This window comes from Andrographis paniculata, unplaced genomic scaffold, assembly GCF_009805555.1.
Source record: "Andrographis paniculata isolate CXL003 unplaced genomic scaffold, ASM980555v1 Contig76END, whole genome shotgun sequence".
NCBI lineage: Eukaryota > Viridiplantae > Streptophyta > Magnoliopsida > Lamiales > Acanthaceae > Andrographis > Andrographis paniculata.
Genome location: NW_026137613.1, coordinates 1,941,035 through 1,966,631, shown reverse-complemented (window position 1 = coordinate 1,966,631; position 25,597 = coordinate 1,941,035). Strand labels below are relative to the sequence as shown.

Here is a 25,597-nt window from a genome sequence, read left to right as displayed (position 1 = left end):
AGAAATATTAGTATATATTGGAATATAGTAGGAATAAAGTAGAAATGACTAAAATGATCTTATTAGTATTGTGCGATATAAAGGTAATGGTGTTTGTGTAATATATTGGAAGTTGTAAGGGTATTTGTAATATTAGGTAAATAGTACATTTACTAAAACTACCCCTACTTTTTTATATAAATATATATTTTTTTATATCTGTGTAACCAAACAATTTAAAAAATATATATTTATTTGGATAAGTTTTTTTTATTTTATTAAAAAATTATTCCCTACAAAATGATATATATACTAAATTGGTCGGATGACAAAGAGGAGAACCGTCTAGATAGTCGGTTGGTATAGAGAGAGTAGAGACAAAAATATAATAAATTATATAAATATTTTTTTTTTACCTGTGCAACCAACCAATTTAATAAAATATATATTTCTTTGGATAAGTGTTTTATATTTTATTAAAAAATTATTCCCTACAAAATGATATATACAGTGAATTGGTCAGAAGACAAAGTTGAGGAGAACCGTACAGTAGTCGTTTGGGATAGAAAAATGAGAGAAAGAAATATAATAAATTATATATATATATATTTTATATGTGTGCAACCAACTAATTTTAAAAAATATATATATTTTTCTTTGGATATTTTTTTTTTCTATTTTATTAAAAAATTATTTTCTACAAAATGATATATATACTGAATTGGACGAATGACAAAGAGGAGGTGAACCGTCCAATAGATAGTCGGTTGGGATAGAAAGAGGAAATAAAGAAATATTGTAATCAAGTTATTGCAACTGACTAATTTTTTTAAAAAAATTAATTTATTAAAAGTAATTTTTAATTATTTTAAATATTTTTTGAATTTGAGGGAATTGGTCGGTTACCACTTGAGATCAGCTGACCAGTCGGACCAAAAATTTTTTTGTTTCGCGTGCCCAACAAATTCAAAAATCTCTCCGTTAGTTTCAAATGCATTTTTTTATATATCATAGCATTAGAATATTATAACTAAGTTATTGTATTAGAAAAAACGTTACGATCTACAAAATGATATCCATATCAATATATTTTGTACAAGTAAATCACTATAAAATAACAAATAGAATTGGAAAAACACAATGCCCAAGAACACACAATATCAATAACCAAAAGTACAAAATATAAGCAAAATGACACTCTAAAACTTCGAAAACTTGCATTTTTACAACCCAACACAACAAAGCTAAACAATAAATAATTGAAAAAATGGTACAAAAGTCATATCAGGTAGGCATTCGTACCACTACTCATGTGTACATATATATTGTTTTGCTTTTTTTTATTATTATTATTATTTTATTGACAATTATACGTTTTTTTTTTTTTTTTTAACATGATTGTATATATTATGTTTAAAAGAAAAAGAAACAACATACAAATATTTTGGAATATAGCAAATTAGAAATAATAGTAGTGGTAACATTTTATTGTATTTAATATAGTATTATGTTTGTTTAGTTTGGTTAGAAATTCATAATTTGATTTAAATACTAATTTGATGTGATGTTGTACAAAAGTTATACTCCGTCTCAAAAGTATAGGCTTATTGTATTGAGCATGAGATTTAAAAAAATATTGATATTATATTGACAGTGGATAACAAATAAGGATAAATAACTTTTTTGCCCAATTAGTGTAAAAAATAGTGGCAATTGTGTAATAATAATGAAAAGATAAAGATAATTTTATGGTGATATAGTTATTTATGGAAATGAGACTATTGTTTTGGGACGGACAAAAATGATAAACAAGACTATTGTATTGGATCGGAGGGAGTATATTTTTATAAAAGTTAAAATAAATCAAATAGTTTTAACTTAAGTTTAAAATTCAAACTAAACACATACTTTTTACTCCATCTACTTTATAAGAAAGATACAATTTTTAATTTTTATTTGTCCTAGATAGTGTTAATTTGAGCTTATTTTGTGAAATGGTTTAAAATAATACTCCCTCCATCCCATAACTATAGTCTGGGTTGTGTTTGATACGGGATTTAAGGAATATTGATATTATATTGATAATGGGTAAAAAGTACGAGTAAAAGATTTTTTTGCCCTTGTGAGTGTATTAGTGTAAAAAATAGTGACAATTGTGTAATAATAATAAAAAAGTAAGGGTAGTTTTATAATGGTACGATTATTTATGGAAATGAGACTATTGTTTTGGGACGAATAAAAATGGTAAACATGACTATTGTATTGGGACGGAGGGAGTATTTTTTACGTGAGTTATAGAAATTGCGTACATAATATAAAATAATGAATATGTATAATATATTACTCCATCCGTCCCACTTACCATGTCTATGTTTCCGTTTCTGTCCGTCCCACATCTCATGTCACTTTCATTTTTTGGAAAATGATTACCCATCTTAATTTTATTTTAAATTTTCTAATTTAAATTTTTTTAAATTTTAATTAAACTAATTAGTTATCTTAATCTTAATCTATAATAATTTATATTATAAGTTAATTATTTTCACTAATACATTCTTAATTATTTACTACTTATAATTATTCTAAATTTCCGTTCTACAGTGACCAAGACACCCGGTCTGGAACGGAGATAGCATTTTCTTAGGCAAATATATTAGTATATTTTTTACAAAAAGAACTAATCAATGATATCTCGATTGCAAAATTTTGAATATATCTATAATTATACGGATATTGAAAAATATACTTCATCCACGAATGACTCATGTTCCTTTTTAGTCCAGTAACACATATGATGATTTTTGGTAAATTTAACAATTTTAAACATAATTAACAAATATGAATCAATTTAATTAAATTACAAACATATTACCCATGGATCCACTTAAACTCTTTTATTTATATCACTTTCGTCAATAAACAAATAATTTTTAAATATATTTAAAATTTCTCATTTTTTTTTAATAAAATTAGTTTATTTTAATTATAGATAAATAAATATATATTTTTATTTATTATATAAATTTTATTTTTTATAAAATGATATCCATATTATATACTGTCTTCATCCCTTAACAAAATATTTATTTTTTCGTTTTGGTCCGTCCCATAATAAAATATTTGTTTTCTCTTTTAGTAACTGTACTATCTATCCAAAATTACAAATATCCTTACAATTTACAATATATTGCACAAATGTTATTACTTTTATATTACACAATACTAACAAGTTATTTTAGTCATTTCTACTTTATTCATATTACATATTAATATAATACTAATATACGTTAAACTCCATAAAAAAAAAATAAACTGATACTTACTTATGGGTCGAAGGGAGTATATTATTGACATATAATGTTTACAATTAATTATACACTAATATCTTAAAAAAAGAGTACTTAAGTATGTTTCATTTAAAAAAATTTCTTTCCGATTTTAATAAAAGCAATTACACACTAATATAAAAATACTTTTAATTTTTATTTAAATTACAAATATATAATTACATATATAATTTATAGAAATAAAATTAAAGGACAAAATTGTCAAAATTTCTTACACACTTTTATTATATTATTTAAAAAAATATATATAACGTTAATAAAATTTCCCCAAATAACACATTCGCAGCCGCCGCCACCCATTTTCCCCTTCCTTCTTGTTCCCCAATTCTTCCTTTTCTACCTTCCCCTTTTCTTCGTTTCTTTCTCCTTCTTCACCTTGTTCAGCTGCGGTGACTGTCTGACCGATAAGTACTGCTGGAGGAGGAAGGGGAAAAGGCTGGAGGAGGGGCGGTCAGCACAAAGATGTTAAACAAACTGATCGATGAACTTTCAAGGTTAGGGAAGGGGAAAGCAGCATTTGAGGTGTTCAATAAGTTTGATGAGTTTGGTTGTCACCAAATGCCGATACATATTATTTAACTGTTGAGGTGTGCTCGATTAGTGAGAAAATGCTGAGTGTAGGTGAATTGCCTAATGCAGAGAAAGTTGAGAATATAATTTCATATTTCTGCATTGGAGGAAGGTCAAAAGATGTACATTTGGTTTATCAGTATGCAATCAACTGTCACATTTTTTATTAGATCTCTTGCTCCGATTGAGAAATCGGGTGAAGGAACATACAAGGTAAGAAAAAAGGAATCGGAAAAAGAAACCTGTGTCATTGGCATTTGAGATGGTGAATGATTATTCAGTGGAAGATCGGATGTTGTAAAGAAGCTGTGTTGGATTGAATTTGAATTTGTTGACAGGGCGAAAAAGTTACTTGTTGAGATGATTGAATCGGGCCGCCTCCCGGAAAATGATGTATTCAATTTTGTCATTAGTGTGATTATGTAAGGATTGGTGAAATGGAAGAACCATGGAAGATATTCAAGGAAGTGAAACAGAGACACTGTAAATTGAGTCCCGTCACATTTTATACACTCGTTCGCGGGTTTTGCAAGATTGAACAGTTTGACAAGGCTATCGATTTGTTAGGACAGATGAAGAATTATGGTGTTAAGCCATCACACGATGAGTTTAATAAACTGATCAAGTGTCTTTGCCTTGAGGCTGTGGATTGGAAAACTGCCGAAAAATTGGAGAAGTGATAAAAATATATTATTATATATTTTCTAGAAATAAATTATAAGATTTAATTAATGTTTTGGATAGATTCATACTCACTTTTGGCATGTATTGATTTGTGCGAGGTAATTGAGCGATTCACGTCCATGCCATATTTTCGATCAAAGAATTTTGGAAAGACTTGAATTAAGCTCCAATGGTAAGGAAAGAGGTGGATTACGGAATTAAAGCTTGATTATTGACATCGTGATTAATAAGGAGCAATTAAGGGAGTGATTGAGGACCCGGTCATCTATAAAAGGGGGGCCAAGACATTGGATGTGGTATCACAATTCATACTCACTTTTCATAGTCTAAGTGGAGGATTGAGAAGGCCGTTTAGAGAGGAAGCACTTTTGGATGATCATCAAGTTTATTGTTTTATTTATTTATAAGTATGAGTAGTTAAATTCCTAGTCTAGTCCAAGGTTGAATGTAGATTTTGGATTGAGATTTGTGAGATTGTGTTATGAGTTAATTTGAATCTTGTTTAAGTAAATTGATATTTGTGTGATTTTTGTGATTCATGTCTGCAATTGTTTTATTTGATCTTTTATCGTGGCCGGATCTTAGATTGGTTTAGCAATTGTATGCCAATTGAACATTTACATCCGTAATTGTGTATGTGTTTAATAAAGTGGTAAATAGGTTAACAAGCTTAACCTAGGAATCGCATGATCAAATAATTTAATCTTTTCGTAATTGATTAAATATTTGAATTGGGTTTTTCTCATGCTATTTTCAATTGGAGAAATTAATTTATGGTCGTACCTAGGTTATTTCTTTGATTAGGGGTGCGGTTAATCGGTCGTACCATTGCCGTCAATAAAGTAAGGAAAAATTGGGTATTATGATCGTATCTAATGCCTATAACCAATTTATCAGTTGAATAACAAGATTATTTAAAATCAATGATCGAATCTTTAATCCGGTTTCTTATTCACTCCTTGGGCTAGAAGTTAATCTCTTTGAAATCAAAATTTTATTTTCCATCGTTTATTTTAATTATTTTAGTGAATTGCTAATCCATCCCCCAATATTTAAAATTGTGACAAAACAAAAATTGAACTTCACAGTCCCTGTGGATCGACCTTGGCATCACTTGCTACACGTGGTGTTAGAGTAATTTTATTGGAAGCATCGAGGCTACCAATAAGAAGATGAGGAAGAATGGCTTGATTCTTAATGGTACAACTTGGGGTCTTATAAATGCTGTCAAGGAGTTGGATCAAGAAACAACTGTCGAAACTTGTACTCAATCGTAGTTTACAAAGCATCATCGAGCATTTGATGCTGGAATTCTATAGATTCATGGTGCGTTTTTCTAATTGAAAATGTTTAGAGGGAAGTTGATAAAATGATTAGATAATTGTGAATGATATTATAAAAACTTCTAGCTTATGCATGCATGCTGCAGATTTGATTACAGATTACTAATGTTAACCATGACCAGAAACTTGTTCATCCAGACAGACACAGAATCTCCCAACTTACCATCAGCTTCATGCAAAATACTACTACGGGAAAATTGCAAAAACTGTCCCATACATATATCATATTATCACTTTTGTCATATATTTATCTCGCTCGCAAAATATATCATACATATTTGAAAGAGTCGCTAATTACATCCTTTGGCCTGGCCGCATGTTGGTGTGAAAGTCACGCGGACAGAAATAGCGATTGTTGCAAACACGTGGGGTATAGATAAAAATCGGATAAAAATGATATTGGATATACGTGTAGGATATTTTTTGCAATTTTCTCGTACTACTATTTGTATTTGGAATTTGCGTGCGGGTCAGTCGGCTAGGAATCGGAAACCGCCGTCGCTGCTATGGTAGGATATGTTTGCAAAAATCGTTATTTATGTCCTTTAGCCGCGCGTGACGTTCCCACCATGTGCAGTGACAGTGAGATCAAAGGATATAAATAGCGACTTTTGCAAACATGTGGAATATATTTTGTCATGGTATAAATAGAGAATAAAAATAATAATGATGTATACATGTGTGATATTTTTTGCAATTTTGTCATGCTTCTATGACTACAAAATACCTGCATTTTTATAATTTCAAACATAATCCATATTTTGGTAAATATTTAAGAAACAGATCTTATTATATTTTAATTCATCAAACTATATTCAATTTTACGCTAGCTAGCATCTATAGTATGTAAGAAATATAAAACTGTTTAATGTAGTGGTAGATCCAACCATTAGTTAATTTCAAGTTTTAATCAAATTATGAAGGTTTGGTTGAACAGAAAATTTAGAAATAATAATATTTTAATTTTAAAATAAAATAAATAAAAAATAAAATGAAGGTATTATAGAAAATTTATTAAAAGATTGATTGAAAAAATAATTGGATAAATAGAAAAAGTAGTAATAAATTAGTTATTATTTATTAAAATATTAATAATAAAATTGTGAGGGATTAAAATTATTTATTATAAATTGATTGAGAATAAGTTTAAAAGACAAGTGAGCAGTAACATATTTTGAATTTCGATGAACTAATGGAATGTATAAATTATCATTGTCTCCTATATATTTTTAAATATAGAAAAAAATTATTATATCACGGTCGTATATCTTTTTTAATAAAAATATGCAAAAAAATCATGTTGACAATAGATGAAGATCATGGCAGCTTATCCTCATGTCTATGTCAAGACACGCGTAAAAGAATGTCCACGTTCTATGCAACGGACTTGGGGTGGGTGTATTGGTGCAGTGCACCCTTGTACACAGGATTACAACTTAGTGGTCCTCACCTTTGTTAGGTTGTTAGATTTCATTAGTGTAGATTTGATTCCCTTGGTAAGACTATTATAAATTAGCCTGGAGTATATATAATTTATACTTTCTCTCTTCCATTCAATAAATAAAAACAGATTAATTCCACAGGCCTATTTTTTGCTATGTTCTTACCTCTTCTTCTTATTTGTGCTATATTCTGTTTGTTGAGTTTTTTGCATCATGGTATCAGAGCAATGATTGTTCATGGTGTTTGATTAGTGAGAATATAATATGGCTGATCAGAGCCCTAACACCAGCTCACAGAGTACCACACACCATGGATCTTCTCCAAACCTTACATTGTTTTTGGGTGTTGGAGATCATCTAGGTATGATTTTTACATCAGTCCATCTGAATGACTTCAATTATCTTTCTTGGAGCATTAATATAGAAACAACTCTAATGGCAAAATCTAAGGTGAGGTATATAGATGGAACCCTTGTTAAACCTCTTGTAGGAACACCTTAATTCAATCAGTGGCGTGCATGTGATGCTATGACCAGATCCTGGCTTCGTAACTCTATCTCTGCCAACCTGCAAAAAGGCTTCGTTTATGTTAATTCTGCTAGGGAGTTATGGCTTCGGGCCAAAGAGAAATTTGTCCAGGCCAATGGAGTATTAGTCTACCAGTTGAAAGCTCAAATAGTTGATCTCAAATAGGGAAGTGGTATGCTGACAACGTATTGCACCAAATTGGAGAAATTGGTTGATGAGCTTCGCATAATTGAACCTGGAGCTAAATGTAAGTGCGGCAAGTGTAGATGTGACAATAACAAAGTGTTAGCAGGAATTTATGAGAGGGATTACCTCGTTTAATTCTTGACCGGCCTGAATGAAATCTATCAGCCCATCAAAAACCAGATCCTGATGATGGATCCTCTTCCAACAGTCAATAAGGCATTTGTTATGTTACTCCAAGTTGAGAAACAAAACACTCCTATTGTTCCTGTGGACCTTAAGGCCTTTAATGTTGTCCATCAACAAGCTAACAAAATCACTCAACCTGCTATCAACTTTAAGAGAAACGACAAGAAGAAATTGTTCATTGACAAAATGAGTCAGATATGCGAGGTGCGCAAAAGGAAAGGGCATACAAAGGAGACATGCTTCAAAATACATGGTGTTCCGGACTGGTTTAGAGAGATGAATGAAAAGAAAAGGACTCAAGTCAATGATGTTGTTGTTCCAGAACATGATGGAACTCCTTCAGACACCTCTTCAAAGGTTGATGTGCAATTCCTCCTTGTTGAATTGAAGAAGATGATGGAAACCTCAAAGACCCATGTGTCCTTTGCAAACTCAGTGATTGAGTATTCAGGTAACATTCATCAGAATTTGCCCAGTGATATGATCAACAAGTCCTGGTTAGGTAGATAGCGGTGCATCATGCCACATATGTATTGATAAGTCTATGTTTCAATCCTTACAATCAATCTCTTCATGTGCAGGAGTATGTCTTCCTAATGGCACAATATCCCACCCTGAATTTATTGGCTCAGTCTCAATTACCCCAACTCTTGTCCTTCATAATGTCTATTACCTACCTAAATTCAAATTTAACTTAATTTTTGTGAGTTGCATAGCTAATGATTTCAAACTGACATTGAAATTCTTCCCTGACAAATGTGTTCTGCAGGACCAGAGTTCTAAAGAAGTTCTTGGGATTGCTTTGCAGAAGGATCATCTTTATTTACTCACTGGATTCCATCATACTCTCTCCACACCCAAACTTCAATTTGATCAGTTGTGGCACCTCAGGCTAGGACACCCAAGTGCTGAAGTCCTCTCTCATCTACCTTTTGATTCTAGTTATAAAACCAAACCTTGTGATATATGCCACAAGGCTAAACAAACTCATATGTCTTTCAATAAAAGTTACTCTCATGCCACTTCTCCTTTCCAGCTTGTCCACATGGATCTTTGGGGTCCATATAGTGTTCCCACCTTAAATAATTGCAAGTATTTTCTAACATTTGTAGATGATCACACCAGAAATGTATGAACTTTCTTACTTCATTCTAAGGCTAATCTCTTCCAAATCTTTGAGGCATTTGTCAAGTTTGTCAAGTATGTTCAAACCCATTTCAACACCACTATCAAATCCATCAGATCTGATAATGGTGTTGAATTCCTCAGTACAAATTGTCAAACTTTCTTCCAGAGTCTCGGCATCCAGCACCAGCTTACTTGTCCTTACACTCCTCAGCAAAATGGAAGGGTTGAAAGGAAACACAGACATTTTCTCCAAGTAACCAGGTCATTACTCTTCCAAGCCAACTTACCTCAAGAATTTTGGGGGAAAGCACTCCTATATTCCACATGTATCATAAACAGACTGACTACCCCAGTTCTCTATTGGAAAACTCCCTTTGAACTTTTATACTGTAAAACCCCTGACTTCTCCTCCATCAAAGTGTTTGGTTGCCTTTGTTATGCTACCAACACTTCCCCTGCTAAAACCAAGCTAGACCTAAGGGCCTTTAAATGCCTCTTCCTAGGAAAACTCCTCATCCCTAAAGGCCTACAAATTGTACAACCTTGATACCTCTACTGTCTTTACCTCCAGGGATGTAGTGTTTTATGAAGATGTATTCCCTTGGGCAAAGCAATCACAAGATCATCAACAGAACTCAGGTTCCTCAGCACTTCCAGGTACTTCTCCTCCTTGTTCTATAACTTCTGATCATGTCCCTGGTTTCTTTAATGCTCCTCAACCTTTTGTCTTCACCCATAATCCCATTGATGAACCTTCTGCTTCTAGCCCAGGTCACACCCATAAATCACCTGCTGCTCATACTTCTCCATCCTGGCAACAGGCCTTCTCAGAATTAGAATCTTATTCTCAACCTGACCACTCTGACCAGTCCTCTACACAATAACCATTAATCCTTCCCCAACTTTCAAATCCACCACCTCTTAGATCCAGTAGAGTCCGACAGCCTCCCAGATATCTTCAAGATTATGTTTCCCCCACTATCCATAAGACTGAACATACTATTTGGCATGATGCACTAACTATCACACTGCAGGAACCTACTTCTTATCACCATGCTAGTAAGAGTGAATTGTGGAGGCAAGCTATGAAAGAAGAGTTTGCTGCTCTTGAAAGAAATCAAACTTGGCATTTGGTTGCTTTACCTCCTGGAAAACGGCCTATCACTTGCAAATGGATTTACAAGATCAAGACGAATGTTGATGGCTCCATTCACAAATATAAGGCTCGGTTGGTAGCTAGGGGGTTCCTTCAACAGTTTGGGGTGGATTACACTGATTCTTTTGCACCTGTTGCAAAAATGGTAACCATTAGAGTTCTTCTTGCTGTAGCAACCTCCAAACATTGGCATATCCACCAGCTAGATGTCAACAATGCCTTCCTCCATGGACACTTAGATAAGGAGGTTTATATGATGCCACCCCAAGGCTACAGTCATCCTCCTGGATTGGTGTGTAAACTGGACAAATCTTTGTATGGTCTCAAACAGGCTCCACGCCAGTGGTACAAAGAACTTACATCTAAGCTTTTTTCGATTGGTTTCCTTCAATCAGCTCATGATCATTGCTTATTCCTCAAGACCCATGGCTATCAGTTCACTGCTCTCATTGTCTACGTGTTTGATATTCTCTTGACTGGTAATCATCCTTCCACTATCTAGGAGGTTAGGGGCTTTCTTCACTCTGAATTTATTGTGAAGGACCTGGGTAATGTTGATTATTTTCTTGGGCTCCAGATCACCCAAAGTTCACATGGCCTTTACATCTCTCAACAAAATATCTCCTTGATATTCTCAATGAAGAACATATGCAGGATTGTAATCCCTGCTATACTCCCTTACCTCCGGGTGTGAAGATGTCTTCAGATGGAGGAGAACAATTTCAATACCCTGATCATTATAGGAGATTGGTTGGTCGCCTGCTCTACTTAACCATGTCTCGGCCTGACATCACGTACGATGTTCAACAGTTGTCTCAATTCATGCATACTCCTACATCTCTCTATTTCAAGATTGCTCACAGATTGCTGAGATATCTTAAAGGGCACTCTTCATTTCCAGCTGTTTTTCAAACAAGGTGATTGCTTTTCTCTCTCAGCCTTTTGTGATGATTACTGGGGTCACTGTATTATCACAAGAAAATCCACCACTGGTTATTGTGTTTTCCTTGGAAATTTTATGATCTCTTGGCGAACAAAGAAGCAGTCTACAGTTACAAAATCCTCGGCTGAAGCAGAGTATAAAGCCATTTCTCAAACTGTGACTGATCTTTTGTGGATCTTATACCTCCTTAGGGACTTCCAGATACAAATTTCTTGTCTTGTCTCTGTTTTTACTGATACCATGTCCGCCATACACATGATCCAAAATCCTGTTCATCATGAACACACAAAGCATATGGATATTGACTGTCATTTTATTCGTGATCACTTCTCCAAAGGATTCATTCAACCAGTCTACATACCCTCAGCCGTGCAACCTGCTGATTTATTCACAAAATCTCTGTCAAATGCTCATTTCAATTCTCTTAGGTCCAAACTTCACTTGGACTTTCCTCCAGTGCATTTTGAGGGGGCTGTGTTGACAATAGATGAAGATCATGACAGCTTATCCTCATGTTTATGTCAAGAGAGGCGTAAAAGAATGTCGATGCATTCTATGCAACAAACGTGGGGTGGGTGTATTGGTGCAGTGCACCCTTGTACATAGGATCACAATCTCAGTGGTCCTCACCCTTGTTAGGTTGTTAGATTTCATTAGTGTAGATTTGATTCCCTTGATATGGCTATTATAGATTAGATTTCATTAGTGTAGATTTGATTCCCTTGGTACGGCTATTATAGATTAGATTTCATTAGTGTAGATTTGATTCCCTTGGTACGGCTATTATAGATTAGTCTGGAGTATATATAATCTATGTTTTCTCTCTTCCATTCAATCAATGAAAAAGGATTAATTCCACATACCCGTTTTGTGCTCTGTTCTTACCTTTCCGTTTTATTTGTGCTATATTCTGTTTCTTGAGTTTTTTGTATCAAATCATTTAAAACTTGGTCACGGATTTTATTAAATGATTTCCATAATATTCATTGGCAAAAAGTATAATTCTATGCATTTGGATCACTAAGGTATATTTTTAATTCAGCGTGTGCTTAATCATGACCATTAATTAATCAAGGATAATTAAGTTAATTAAAATATTATTTTGCAATAAAGGATGAGGATTAGTCTTCAGTGTGTTGAATTTTGTACATTCAGTATGAGAATTTCTATATATTTCAATACTTGATGTGACTATTGACAATATCAATGTTAACTTTACAATTTGATACAATAATATGTGAGACAAGCCCTTCAATTAACTGAATCTATAACTTAACATATCTAGTTTATTTTGGAGTGTCATATGCTAAAGTATCATTAGGCTATTTGAATGATTTTTCTTAAATTTACATAATTATAATGATTCTTTTCACCTAACACAACTATGCTCACAAACATTCATTTAAAAACACAAAATGAATACATGCAAGATGCATAGTATTTTTAGACTCTGTTTATATAGAAGGTTTTGAAATTGGAATTTGGAAAATTTGTGAAAATAATAAAGATTGGCCATTTAATGTGTCTTGTTACTGAAAAATATGCATTTGATGTGATTTTTTTTTTAAAAAAAAATAATTTTTATTGATAGATATTCTCAAAATTTTCTAAAATATGTATGTAAAAAGAACCTTACTATTTTACAATACTAGTACAAATAATATTTGAGAAACATACACATTGACAAAATTATTGCCATATAGGAAAAAAAATAAATCAAATACATGGATTTGTTTTATATTTAAATTTTGAATTTTGGTTTGAATAATTATTTGTAGGTAATATTTTGTGATAATAATAATAATATTCCCCGTCCGCGTATAATGTCAAGATTATTGTAGACACAAAAATTTACGAGAGGTATGATTAGTAAATAATTAAAAATGTATTAGTTAAAATAATTATAAATTAAGGTTGAGAAAACTAATTAATATAATTTAAAATTAAAATTTTTTTTTATATATGATCTTGTAGAGAATAATTTTTTTAATATACCTACTAGACGGTTCTTCTCCTTGTCATCCGACCAATTCAGTATATATATGATCTTGTAGAGAATAATTTTTTTAATAAAATAAAAAAAAAACATCATCTAAAGAAAAATATATATTTTTTTAAAATTGGTTGGTTACACAAATATAAAAAGTATATATTTATATAATTTATTTATCATCTTTCTAGACCAAACGACTCATTGGTCGCCCAATCAAGCGACCACCATCTGGTCCCTTCAATCGGCTGAACAACCATTCGTCCAAATGATTAATTGGTCGCCTAAACAAGCGACCACCATACGGTCCCTTCAAATGCCGAACAACCATTCGTCCAGGCGATTCATTGGTCACCCCAATCAAGCGACTGAACTATTATTCACTTAAATGGGCGACCAATTAACATACCTTTCTTTGCCCGACCTCCGTATCGGCCGTTTTATCCTTCTGTCGGTCTCTTCCTCTTTCGTAAAACTAAATCGGTCAATTTTTTTTTTCTAAAATATATTTATATTATCTTTTTTTTTCAAGAAATTAAAAATGTAAAATATGCACCGCATGAACTCATACAACATATTTATATAAAAAAAATTACAAAAAATATTCTACCATATAGCAAAAACTTGCGGCTTAACCGCACTCACATGAGTACTAGTATATATATATATATGTTGCTTATGGGAACATATAATGTTCTTTACAATTTTTTTTAAGCAATAATAATGGAGTTGAAAAATATATATTTTATTATTATTATTATTTAAATAACGTGGGAATTTAGAATCTTTTTAAGTGGTGTTGGATGAAATTTAAATATGTAACCTCATAGTTACAAATTCAATATTGACATTATTAGGTCATTTCTTATAGAATTATATTGGGTTGTATTTGCTTGAAAGTACGGAGTTTATATTTGTGTTTTGAATAATAAATAAAATAAAATTTAAATAGTCGTTGATATAATATAAATAAAAAAATAATATTTTAATATAAATTTTATTTTTAGTATAATATAAATATAAATATTTAATTTGCAATTCTTTTTAAAAAAAAATAAAAATTCTTTTGTTGGTATGTAATAAATAAATAAATAATATAATTTATATTATATAAAAATATAAATAAATTATAATAATTATAAAATATCCGGATTCGGGTCCGGGTCCGGGGTGGACCGGTTTTATAGTAAAACCCGTAATCCGCTCCGAATCCGTCCAGGTTTAAAATTCAAAATCCACAATCCGCCCCAAACCAAATTTTTTAGACCCGAATCCTTCCCATTAAGACCGAGTCCGGGACGGGTCCGGGCTAACCCGCCCCATTTGACATTCCTATGTTTATGGCACTTCCAAGCAAAGCATGCATCCGTACCTTCCTTACTATTTCTACTTGGAATTTGTTTTCATTTCTTTTACAATACTTATTTTATAAAAATATATTTTATGAGATTTGAAGATATAATTTGTTTATATTATGAAGTGGTCCTTTGTTATACACATGACAACATATTTTGAAATCGAAAATTAAGTATGAAGTTGTCTCTTGAAGAAGGCAAAGGGCTTCCTCTCTATATACATTACATATACAGATATCGATTTTTTTGTCCATATATATATATATATGAAAGGAACACAAATTTTACGAGGACAATAACTTAATGCTGAATGTGACAATTAATTTAATTTCACAAACAAAATACTATTAAATCTTGTAGACTAGATGTAGTTTGTCTTTGCAATGACAATTCAGTTTACATGTTCTTACAATGAGGAACATACGATGTGATATGATATGATTGGAATGATTTTCAAATAATAATATAATAATAATAATAATAATAATATTGTAAATATAAAAATATATACTTTTTCCGGTGCAAGGTTGTCGTTTACTTTTTGCACGTAAATTTTTTAATATTAGTATTATAATGGTTTGTAATGAAAAAGACGAAAATACCCCTATTAGTATTGTGTAATATAAAAATAATGTTATTTGTGTAATATAGTGTAAGTTGGAAGGGTATTTATTATATTAGGTAGGTAGTACAATTACTAAATTAGGAAATGATAACCTTGTTTTGGGACGGACGAAAATGAAAAATGGTAACCTTTCAATGAGACGGAGGGAGTATATATAAAAATAGTTATTGTATAATACAAGTAACTATAGGTTAAAACTAAAATAAATAATAAAAAAACTTAATTAAGATTTAAAAAAAATTATAAATTATAAATTTTAAAATGCAATTAAAATACATAATTATTTTCTAAAAAATAAAAAAATAAATTATGTGGAATAAAAATAAATAAAAAATACGAATGTAAAACATTGAGAGAAGTATAAATGGAAATTTCTTTGTATATATGAACTTTTTTATTTTTAGTCAAATTGAAATTATTATGTTGCTACCATGATACAAAAATGGATCTATATATACTTACAAAATAAAAATTTGAACCAACTCAGCCAATACAACTCATTCTTCATTGTCATCACTAATTAACTAAATCTTAACTTTACCAAATAAAAATAAAAAAACTTACCAAATATTACTAGGAAATTAAATGGGGGCAAAACAAATCTGTTGAATTATCAATAACTTTTTTTTTTTTTTTTGAAAAAATTATTTTTGGTCCTCGTATAACCAAAATTCATCAATTTTGATTCCAATATAAAAATCTTATCAATTTTGGTCTCAATATAACAAAAAATCATTATTTTTGGTCCAAATATAAATTATTTAATATACAGGAAGGCTTGCAACAGGTTGAACTGTTGTCTGTTGCAAACTTTACGAAGAATTTACACAATCTTGCAAGTCCACGTTAGCATTTTTCGTCAATTTGTTGACGGTGAGACCAAAAAAAATAAGGTTTGATTATACTAAGACAAAGAATGATGAATCTTTGTTATATTGAGACTAAAATTGATAAAAATTTTATATTGAGACAAAAAATGATGAATTTTAGTTATATTGAAACAAAAAATGATAAATTTTGATTATATTGAAACCAAAATTGATAGAATTTTTATATTGAGACCAAAAATTAATAAATTTTAATTATATTGGGACAAAAAATAATTTGCTTCCCAGCCCAAGTTTTTTCAGCTTCTATATACGAATAATTAAATTATATGATTAATTAATAACCTACGATGGGCAGCCCTACTTTTCTCAGAGACTATCATAAGCCCAATTATGCCATTTTAAATTTAAAATAATAGGAATCAGATAATATAGAGTCATCGGTTTACAATGCATGGCAGCGCAAGCTAACAACAATTCCCTTTATAACACACTAATCTTAATCTTCTCACACCTATTCATCATTATCTTCATCGCTGCCTTCGCTACCATCACTTAGTTCCTCGTCTTGATCTGTTTCTTCATGACCATCACCTCCTTCTTCGTCGTTCTCGTCCGATTTCTTGTTCTTGCTCGGTGCATTATTTCCTAAATTAAAATAAGATGAAAGTGCGTGAAATGGAGTTCATTTAATGCAAATACATCCGTAAAAATGAGATGAATAACTGAGACATAATGTGTGATGCAAACAATTAAACTGAAAATGAAACCGGATATGGGTGGGAAACTTGGTAAGCTATAACACCAAGGGAACCATCTAGGCTTCTAGTACATTTTCATTTATAACGAGGGCACGAATAAACACACAGGGGCATGTTTAATTGTTTGCTAAATGGAATTGGGTCGGGTGAGATTATTTAGCAAACACACCAAGTATAATAATAATTGCTAGTAGCAGATTTTATACTTGACTTGTCATCCAAACATGCATCCACAGAAAACAGGAACTAGTCTTTCAAAAAATTGAATTTTAACTAAGCCAAAGCAAAAACTGTATTTACCGAATGCATCGAATATGATTCCTCCACAGCACAATCCTTCCTCAACTTTTACCAACTGAAGTGTCATTCTAGGTCCAACTTCTTGAAGTTTGACAGCACTCTTACTTGATGCCTTATTAACTCTTCCAAGATCCATTGGTAGACTTACAGTTGCTGCTTCGTCGTCCACTTCACTTTCTGATCCATAACCAGCCCTAAAATATGAAATTATGGAAGCCACCAAAACATTAGGAACATAATGGAACATACCGATAGGAATGATAAGAAGCATTAGACTCATAAGATACTAAGGCCCGAAAGACTTGCCAACTACATCTACCTTACTTATGATAGCCTAAGAAGAGAATTACATGCTAGCAATACAAGCTCATGACTAATAACCTCAACATCTACTTGATTGCATATCGTAACCCCATAAACAATTTTACATTTTAGTTCATTGGAAACAGGAGAGGATGGAGGTTAATCAAGAAATACACCCGTTGTAATACAGGCTTCCAATATAATGTCTCATAGATAAAAGATATCAGAACAAAATGAAAAACTATAGCTCCCATGACCCAGTGATTCTTATGCTAAATATTCAAGTGCATGCAAGTGTGATGTAAAGAGCTCAGGGCTTAGAGAGAGTACTTTGTTAAATAATCACTGACATCCTGAAGAGTTCTCAAATCAGGGGCCAGATGGCTCTGTACAAATTTTCTTATTCGTCGTGACACCCCAACCGGTTGTAATCTGATTGAATAGTGCCGGAAATCTATATGTTTGGTGTCTTTGTTGTAATTTAGCAGCACAATTCTTTGGCATGAAGAAAGCTTGACCTGAAACAAGTCCAACAATATGATGCGGTCCACTAGGCATGCAAAGCTCCTGACGCTAGGTTTCAAGACTTACAGTGTTTATATCAATGGCAGGAAACATGTTCTGAAACATTATAGTTGTAAGCCTAAGATGCTGCTCCCCAGTCCCGAAACCAGAAAGGACAATCTACAAATTAACTCACAAACTTCAGCATTCATATTTAGTGTAATAATTAAAGTGGCTAAAACAACGCATTAAACAGAATAGTTGCAGCAGCTAAAGCCAATCCAAACATTTGTAAAACACTCAGAATTTGAAGAAGGCATAAACCAGCCATTACCAAAGGCGGGTTATCAAAAAGATCTTTATGACTTCTCGGACGCAATTGAGACTTGACAACATCAGCAACCAACGAATACTCAAGAATTTTGAAGGTTAGAGTTGGGCCCTGTGGTGTTCTACCAACCCTCAAGTACGGCGCAGAATCAGTTTTCGATAAAATCAGGAAGTGTGTAACACCCATTGGGCCTGCCACGTTCAAAAAATCTTTGAGATTGTTCCTCTTTTTTTCCTACAAATAAAAGCAGATTCAGGCATTGGGAAAGGTTAATGCACAATCTAAATCTAAGTAGATGCGTCAACTGAGGACTGGTAAACAATCCAAATTTATAGTAAGTTTTTAATATCAATTGAATCATGTGGAGAGCAATACAGTCCAGAGAAACAAACAATTAAAAGAAGAAGAAGAAGGAGGAGAAAGAAAGCACGCGACAAATACTCACCTTGAGGTTGAGAGCCGTGAATGGAAGCATCAATTTTCTTAAATCCATCTGCAATTTTCGAAGAACGTCGGGTGACTTTCCCCGAGAAAACACAAAACTCTTCGGGATCTTGTCCCCGGTTACATGGTCTACGATCGGTTGTTTCTTTATAGTCGGTTTAACAAACGGTTTCCTCTTCTTCTGCATCAACAAACAATTCAGAAAACAGCAAACCGAAAAAACGAATCCCATTCCTCAACTTGCGACAGACAAAATACAAAACAATGAGAAAACATGCGCTCTCGTTAACAACTTCACACTTACATTCCGAAAGCGAGGCATCTTCCTATAGAAGAACTACAATTCCGTAGCTTGAAATCTCAATCTAATCGAAGCTCCTGAGAAATCAACAGCAGACGCCCTCGCAGTAGGAAACGACGACAGAGCAGAGCCTAGGGTTTCTGTTATTGAAACAATAAGTTCAAAATAATTCGGCGGCCATACTCCTCTTAGATTTACGCTTCTTAAACCATATTTTGGGCTCCAGACAGGCCCAATACCAAAGCAATTGGGCCAAATTGATCCAATCCAATAAAAATAACATTAGAGCTTTAAATTGAATTTTGTACTGTTTTATTGTAATTAATAATCATTTATGGTGAAAATATGGTTGGTGCTATTAAATATTTAATATTCGCATTCCCAATGCGTAAAGCTTAATCTAAATTAATTGTTCTATAAATTAACAGAAGCTTCACCCGATCTTGAGGAGGAAATTTCCTCTACTTCATCGGGTGGTTGGACTGGTTCGGGTTGGACTGGTTCGGGACCAACAATAGGAACCTCATCAACTTGCTGAACAAGCGGGTCGGGTAAAGCCACGACCTGGTCGGGGTCGGGCACTACCACATCTTCAATAGGAGCCTGGTCGGGGAGGACAACAAGTTGGTCGGGCATCACCGCAACGATATCCGACGTTGGGGGAGGAGGTACCCTGCCCATCGATTCGCCTGGTCGGTGTGCCTACAATAAAAGGTTCGAAGTTGTTGTTTAAAATTAATATATTTTGTTTTGTTGGTCTCTAAGGAATGTCAGAAACTATCTTTCACCTCTGATTGTCAGTGGGTCGGTTGTGTGGTAATCGGGACTATGGCCAGTCGATCGGTGGTCCGGACCATAGATGATTGTTCTATGATCGGGACGGCTGTCGATCGGGATGAAGATAAATTGATGGGAACTTGTGGTTCGGGCGATTGTTGGTGGGTCGGTTGAGACGTGGTAGGGCCAGTGGTCAGGAGCATTGAAGGATCTTCTGAAATAGACATATTAGAGTTACAAACGGGCAGCATGAAAATAACATAAGGAAAGGAACAAAAACTTACCAAATTGTTGCCTTAGATACTTTGGCATCCCGCTAGTATCTATTGGCAGAGAAGCCAGATATTCCTCGATGGCCTGCCTCTATCGATAGCAGGAGTGGCCTTTGCTTTTTGTCTTTTTGCTCCCGACCCACCTGCCGTAGGGGCTGGCCTTTTCCTTCCTATGACTGCCAGTCGGGCGGAGCCAAGAGCCAGAGCTGGGGGTGGAGCAAGTCTCCCGACCAATTGGTCAGTCGAAGGGGCAAGTAAAGACCAGGTGGTCGACCACCAGGAAGGGAAATCTTCGGTTGTCGAAGATTTTGGGCAGAACGGGAGATATGAATTCGAGGTGATGTAGGTGGTGAGTTGAGAAATATAGGTCGGGATGAGTTCGGGAATCACCAGACCCTCGGGGCTTTGAAATATGAGGTGAGGACTGGCTAATGGCCCTGGTATGCCCTGGCAGCAACCAAATTGCCTCGACAAAAATTGAGGTTGGTAATTGTAAGTGAAAAGTGTTCTACGATTCTTCTTATCCGACCTTCTGCTAGAAAACAAAGATCGGGGTTTTATTGCGGCGTCCCAGGAAAAAATAAAGGTCGGGTGAGGGAGAGGATCTGGCCGAGTTAAAGGATAGGTAGGGTCGGGATAAAGGAAGAAAAGATCGGTCGAATATTGTATTAAGGTTGTATATACAAAAAAACGGGAATTGTTCCGATCTTCGGTCAAAATTTGGGTTATTATAGAGTCGGAGGATTTTAGACAGGAAGAGTTCGGGGTTAATCTGGCTAAGGCATAGCCAATAGACCTATAAGGGTTAGGAGAAATTGGGAGGCGACCAAAAAATGCAGAGGCGACCACAGTTCCAGGGGAAATTGTTATTTTGGAAATGAAGGACAGGATAGACTTTTCAGACGCTAAAAAATAAAATTTAAGGTGTTACGTACAAAAATAATAATAATAATAAAAATAATGGTAGCAGGGTCTTGAACGAAGGTAGGACCTGAAGTCGGGCAGAAAAGTAGAAAAATTTGCGCTCAGGTCGGGAAGTCCTCAAGACGGAAAGTGGTCAGGTCGGGAAGTCCTCAGGTCGGGACGTCCTCAAGACGGAAAGTGGTCAGGACGGGAAGTCCTCAGGTCGGGAGGTCGTCAAGACGAAAAGTGATCAGGTCGGGAAGTCTGCAGGTCTGAATGTCAGCAGGTAGGACATACAGGTTTGATGGTCAGCAGGTCGGATAAAGAAGGTCGGCTGGTCTAGCAATTGGTCTCTGGAATGGTCGGTCGGGCAAGTTGAGTTCGGGAACTGATGGAAGCATCTGGCGCGACGGTGCAAGGCACGTGTCAATAAAGGAGGAATTAGAGATTCCTAATCTCATGCGCTAAATAATCAAATTTAAGGATATTTTCCATATCTTTGAATTTTACTTTTTGTCTGTCGAAAAAATACATCAACACTTTATTTTCAGATTTTACTTTTTATTGTTGAAAAATTGCATCAACACCAATAAAAAATAAAATAGAGGAGAATGTAGATGAAATGTTTGAGATAAGAAGGGTGACCCTGCATCTCTTTATGAGGTTTTGAAATGTAAAAAATAACAAGGATATTTCAACTTTGATAATTGTTACGCACAAAAAATAATAATAATAATAAAAATAAGGATAGCAGGGTCTTGAACGAAGGTAGGACCCGAAGTCGGGCAGAAAAGTAGAAAAATTTGCGCTCAGGTCGGGATGTCCTCAGGTCGGGAGGTCCTCAAGACGGAAAGTGGCCAGGTCGGGAGGTCCTCAAGACGGAAAGTGGTCAGGACGGGAAGTCCTTAGGTCGGGAAGTCCTCAGGTAGGGAGGTCCTCAAGACGGAAAGTGGTCAGGACGGGAAGTCCTTAGGTCGGGAAGTCCTCAGGTAGGGAGGTCCTCAAGACGGAAAGTGGTCAGGTCGGGAAGTCCTCAGGTCGGGATTTCCTCCAGACGGAAAGTGGTCAGGTCGGGATTTCCTCAAGACGGAAAGTTGTCAGGTCGGGACGTCCTCAAGACGGAAAGTGGTCAGGACGGGAAGTCCTTAGGTCGGGAAGTCCTCAAGACGGAAAGTGGTCAGGTCCGGAAATCCTCAGGTCGGGACGTCATCTGGTCGGGAAGTCCTCAAGACGGAGAGTGGTCAGGTCGGGAAGTCCTCAAGACGGAAAGTGGTCAGGTCCCGAAGTCCTCAAGACGGGAAGTGGTCAGGTCGGGACGTCCTCAAGACGGGAAATGGTCAGGACGGAAGTCCTTAGGTCGGGAAGTCCTCAAGACGGAAAGTTATTATTTATATGTATTTTGATTTCAATAAATATTTAGTTTATGATTAAAATGAATCAAAGTAACCCAGTTTAAGTATATTTTGTAATATTTTTATAGTATACTTAGTTTATATAATTTTGGTTACATTGTTATTATTTATACGTAAAATATTGTCTATCTTTATTGGTAAGTTTAATAAATATATAATGTATATAGTATTTGGTTCCTCTAATACCTAATAATGTAACTTTTGTTTTTATTATATTGGACAAATAAATTTTGTATCATATTTTATGAATAAATTAATCGAATTTTATTAAATATTCTTTATTTAAATAATATAGGGACAAAATAGTAAAATTATTATATTTTCTCTTTCCTCCGCTGTTTAACCAAACACAAGAATAGTATTTTCCCTCGTCTCGCCTCCATTTCCTTCTATGAACCAAACGCGCACTATTACAATTTTAATAGTATTATTTCCCCTCACTTCTCCTCCCATCCCTTCCATTAAAATCCCTCCACTCCCCTTCCCTCATTTGAACTAAACAAACGGGTTTTATAGTAAATTAAGAAATAATAGTATTTTATTGATTATTAAAAGTATGTAAGAGATTTTAACATGTTTGCTTTTGACTGTATAAAGTAATTGTATGTGTAATGCTATGTTTGTAATTTAGATAAAAGTTACGGGTATTTTGGTATTAGTGTATAATTATTTTTACTAAAAATAAAAATATGTACTTTTGAGTGGAACATATGAAAATAGTAAAAATGATATTTAAATTATGAAGGATAAAATATTAATTTTTGTATAAATTAAAAACATAATTACATATATATATATATATATATATAAAGTACAGAAGTGTTTAGGACAAAAATGTCAAGATTTCGTAGACATTATCAATAAAATAATACTACATTTGTTCGGCTCTAAGGGTCTCATTTACTTTTTTTCGTGTTGCTCTCACTACAAAAAAATATCAATTTTATAACGAGATTTTTTCGTTCTTAAATCCACTTTTTCCGTTACTAATGATATTAGAGACGGAATGAGGGATGGAATTACGTTAACTACGTGAACTTTAGGAACGGAATTCCATTACAAATGTACTATTTTTTTGTAGTGTCTTTAAATATTAATTATTATATCAAAACATAGTACAAATTAAGAAGAAATTGCAAAAATACTTTCATTAGTGTCTTATAATACTAATAGAATGACATTTGTACAAAATAAAAATTATACAAATATAAGAATATTTTTAATGTTAAGTACAATTATGCAAAAGGTAAATGTGACATTTAGAGATAGACGGGAGGAGCGGTATTATTTCTCAATCAATATAAAAACTCAAATGCATACTTTCGTATATGGGATGATGGGAGTATAATTTTTATATATTGGTGGTTGATAAATTATTAGTTTTATTCAAATAAGACTATTTAAGATGTTTTATTTTTTTTTATTTGTATAAAATTTGCATAATTAAGTGCATATTTATAACAAAATATTTTATGCATTTATACTAAAATACAATGATATATTATGCAATTTAGTATTTATTTTATTAGCATACAAACATTAAAAAATGCAGAAGAACAAAGCATTAACAGTATATATTCTTTTACTCAAAACAAATCTAACATATTTTTTTTTAAAAAAATAAATTAATATAGTACATATTGTTATTATTTTTATATTATTTGCATAATTTCTTATATCCCATATTAAAAAAAAAAAAAAGAAAAATTTAAACCAAAATACAAAACAAATACACGACGCTTAAATTTTACAAGTTTAGTTATGCATTTTAAACTTTTAATCATAAGGTTGATTGGAAATTGGTCAATAAATAATACTCTCTTTTATCTCATTTTAATTGTTTGGTTTTCTATAAATACGTGAATTTAGGCAATGGTATAATTAACAAATAATTAAAAATATATATTCCCTCCGTCCCGGTGCAAGATTGTCGTTTACTTTTTGTATGTAAATTTGTTAATATTAGTATTATAATGGTTTGTAATGAAAAAGACGAAAATACTCCTATTAATATTGTATAATATAAAAGTAATGTCATTTGTGTAATATAATGTAAGTTGAAAGGATATATTTATTATATTAGGTAGTGTTACGTACGAAATTTAGAATTAGGTTAAAAGCCCAAGGTAAAAAGAAGAATGGGCCTGGCAATAGGGTTGATTGAACTGGCTGAAGGACACCGTGAGGAAATCAAGGAAAATAAATTTATTTATTTATTTCTAAGGAAAATACAGGTCGGAAGGTTTTCAAGTCGGTAGGTCCTCAGGACGGAAAGACCTCAGGACGGAAGGTTCTTAGGTCGGTAGGTCCTCAGGACGGAAAGACCTCAGGACGGAAGGTTCTTAGGTCGGTAGGTCCTCAGGACGGAAAGACCTCAGGTCGGAAGGTCTTCAGGTCGGGAGGCCCTCAAGATGGAAAGACCTCAAGTCGGAAGGTCTTCAGGTCGGAAGGTCCGCAAGACGGAAAGACCTCAAGTCGGAAGGTCTTCAGGTCGGGAGGTCCGCAAGACGGAAAGACCTCAAGTCGGAAGGTCTTCAGGTCGGGAGGTCCGCAAGATGGAAAGACCTCAAGTCGGAAGGTCTTCAGGTCGGGAGGTCCGCAAGACGGAAAGACCTCAAGTCGGAAGGTCTTCAGGTCGGGAGGTCCGCAAGACGGAAAGACGATGAGTCGGAAGGTTTTCAAGTCGGGAGGTCCTCGAGACGGAAAGTCGTCGAGATGGGATATCCGCAGGTCGGGTAAACTGTAGGTCGGATAGAAGGAGGAGTCGGACAAACGCGGAGGCCTTTGATCAAAGACAGGGGGCGGTTGATATGGAGGTCGGCCCAAGTGGGGTCGGACGAAGGACGAAGTCGGGCCAAAAGAGCGGAAGGTCTGTGGTCGGCTCAAGGAGTGAAATATAGGGAATTTTGGTCTGCTGGGGACACGTGTCAGCATGAGAAGGGTTGGAAGACGGTTGAGAAGGAGACGTTGTAACCGTTCGGGTGACGGTTTTCAGTACGG

At 33.8% G+C, this 25,597-nt stretch overlaps 1 protein-coding gene and 1 long non-coding RNA gene across 2 annotated transcripts in view; one reads left to right on the top strand and one right to left on the bottom strand.

Moving 5' to 3' along the window:
- The window catches only part of LOC127266456 (uncharacterized), a 33,123-nt gene extending 7,853 nt beyond the window's left edge, over positions 1-25,270 (top strand). Inside the window, exon 4 of the long non-coding RNA XR_007842145.1 lies at positions 25,144-25,270. This is a non-coding gene — a long non-coding RNA (uncharacterized LOC127266456). The remainder of the gene's footprint in view (positions 1-25,143) is intronic.
- Positions 16,674-19,412, bottom strand: LOC127266455 (peter Pan-like protein). The gene is made up of 7 exons (XM_051296719.1): positions 19,237-19,412; positions 18,934-19,113; positions 18,492-18,722; positions 18,245-18,337; positions 17,984-18,171; positions 17,351-17,544; positions 16,674-16,937 (listed from the first exon to the last, which is right to left on the bottom strand). Exons 1-7 carry the CDS (start codon positions 19,252-19,254, stop codon positions 16,804-16,806), a joined length of 1,038 nt encoding a protein of 345 aa, XP_051152676.1. The 5' UTR covers positions 19,255-19,412; the 3' UTR covers positions 16,674-16,803.
- Positions 25,271-25,597: the final 327 nt, after the last annotated feature.

Excerpts from the sequence above, each read along its gene's own strand:
- LOC127266455 (XM_051296719.1), bottom strand. Across the intron at positions 18,172-18,244 it reads CTGCCATTGATATAAACACT|GTCAAGCTTTCTTCATGCCA; the intron begins GTAAGTCTTGAA and ends GACTTGTTTCAG. Across the intron at positions 16,938-17,350 it reads AATCATATTCGATGCATTCG|GAAATAATGCACCGAGCAAG; the intron begins GTAAATACAGTT and ends ATTTTAATTTAG.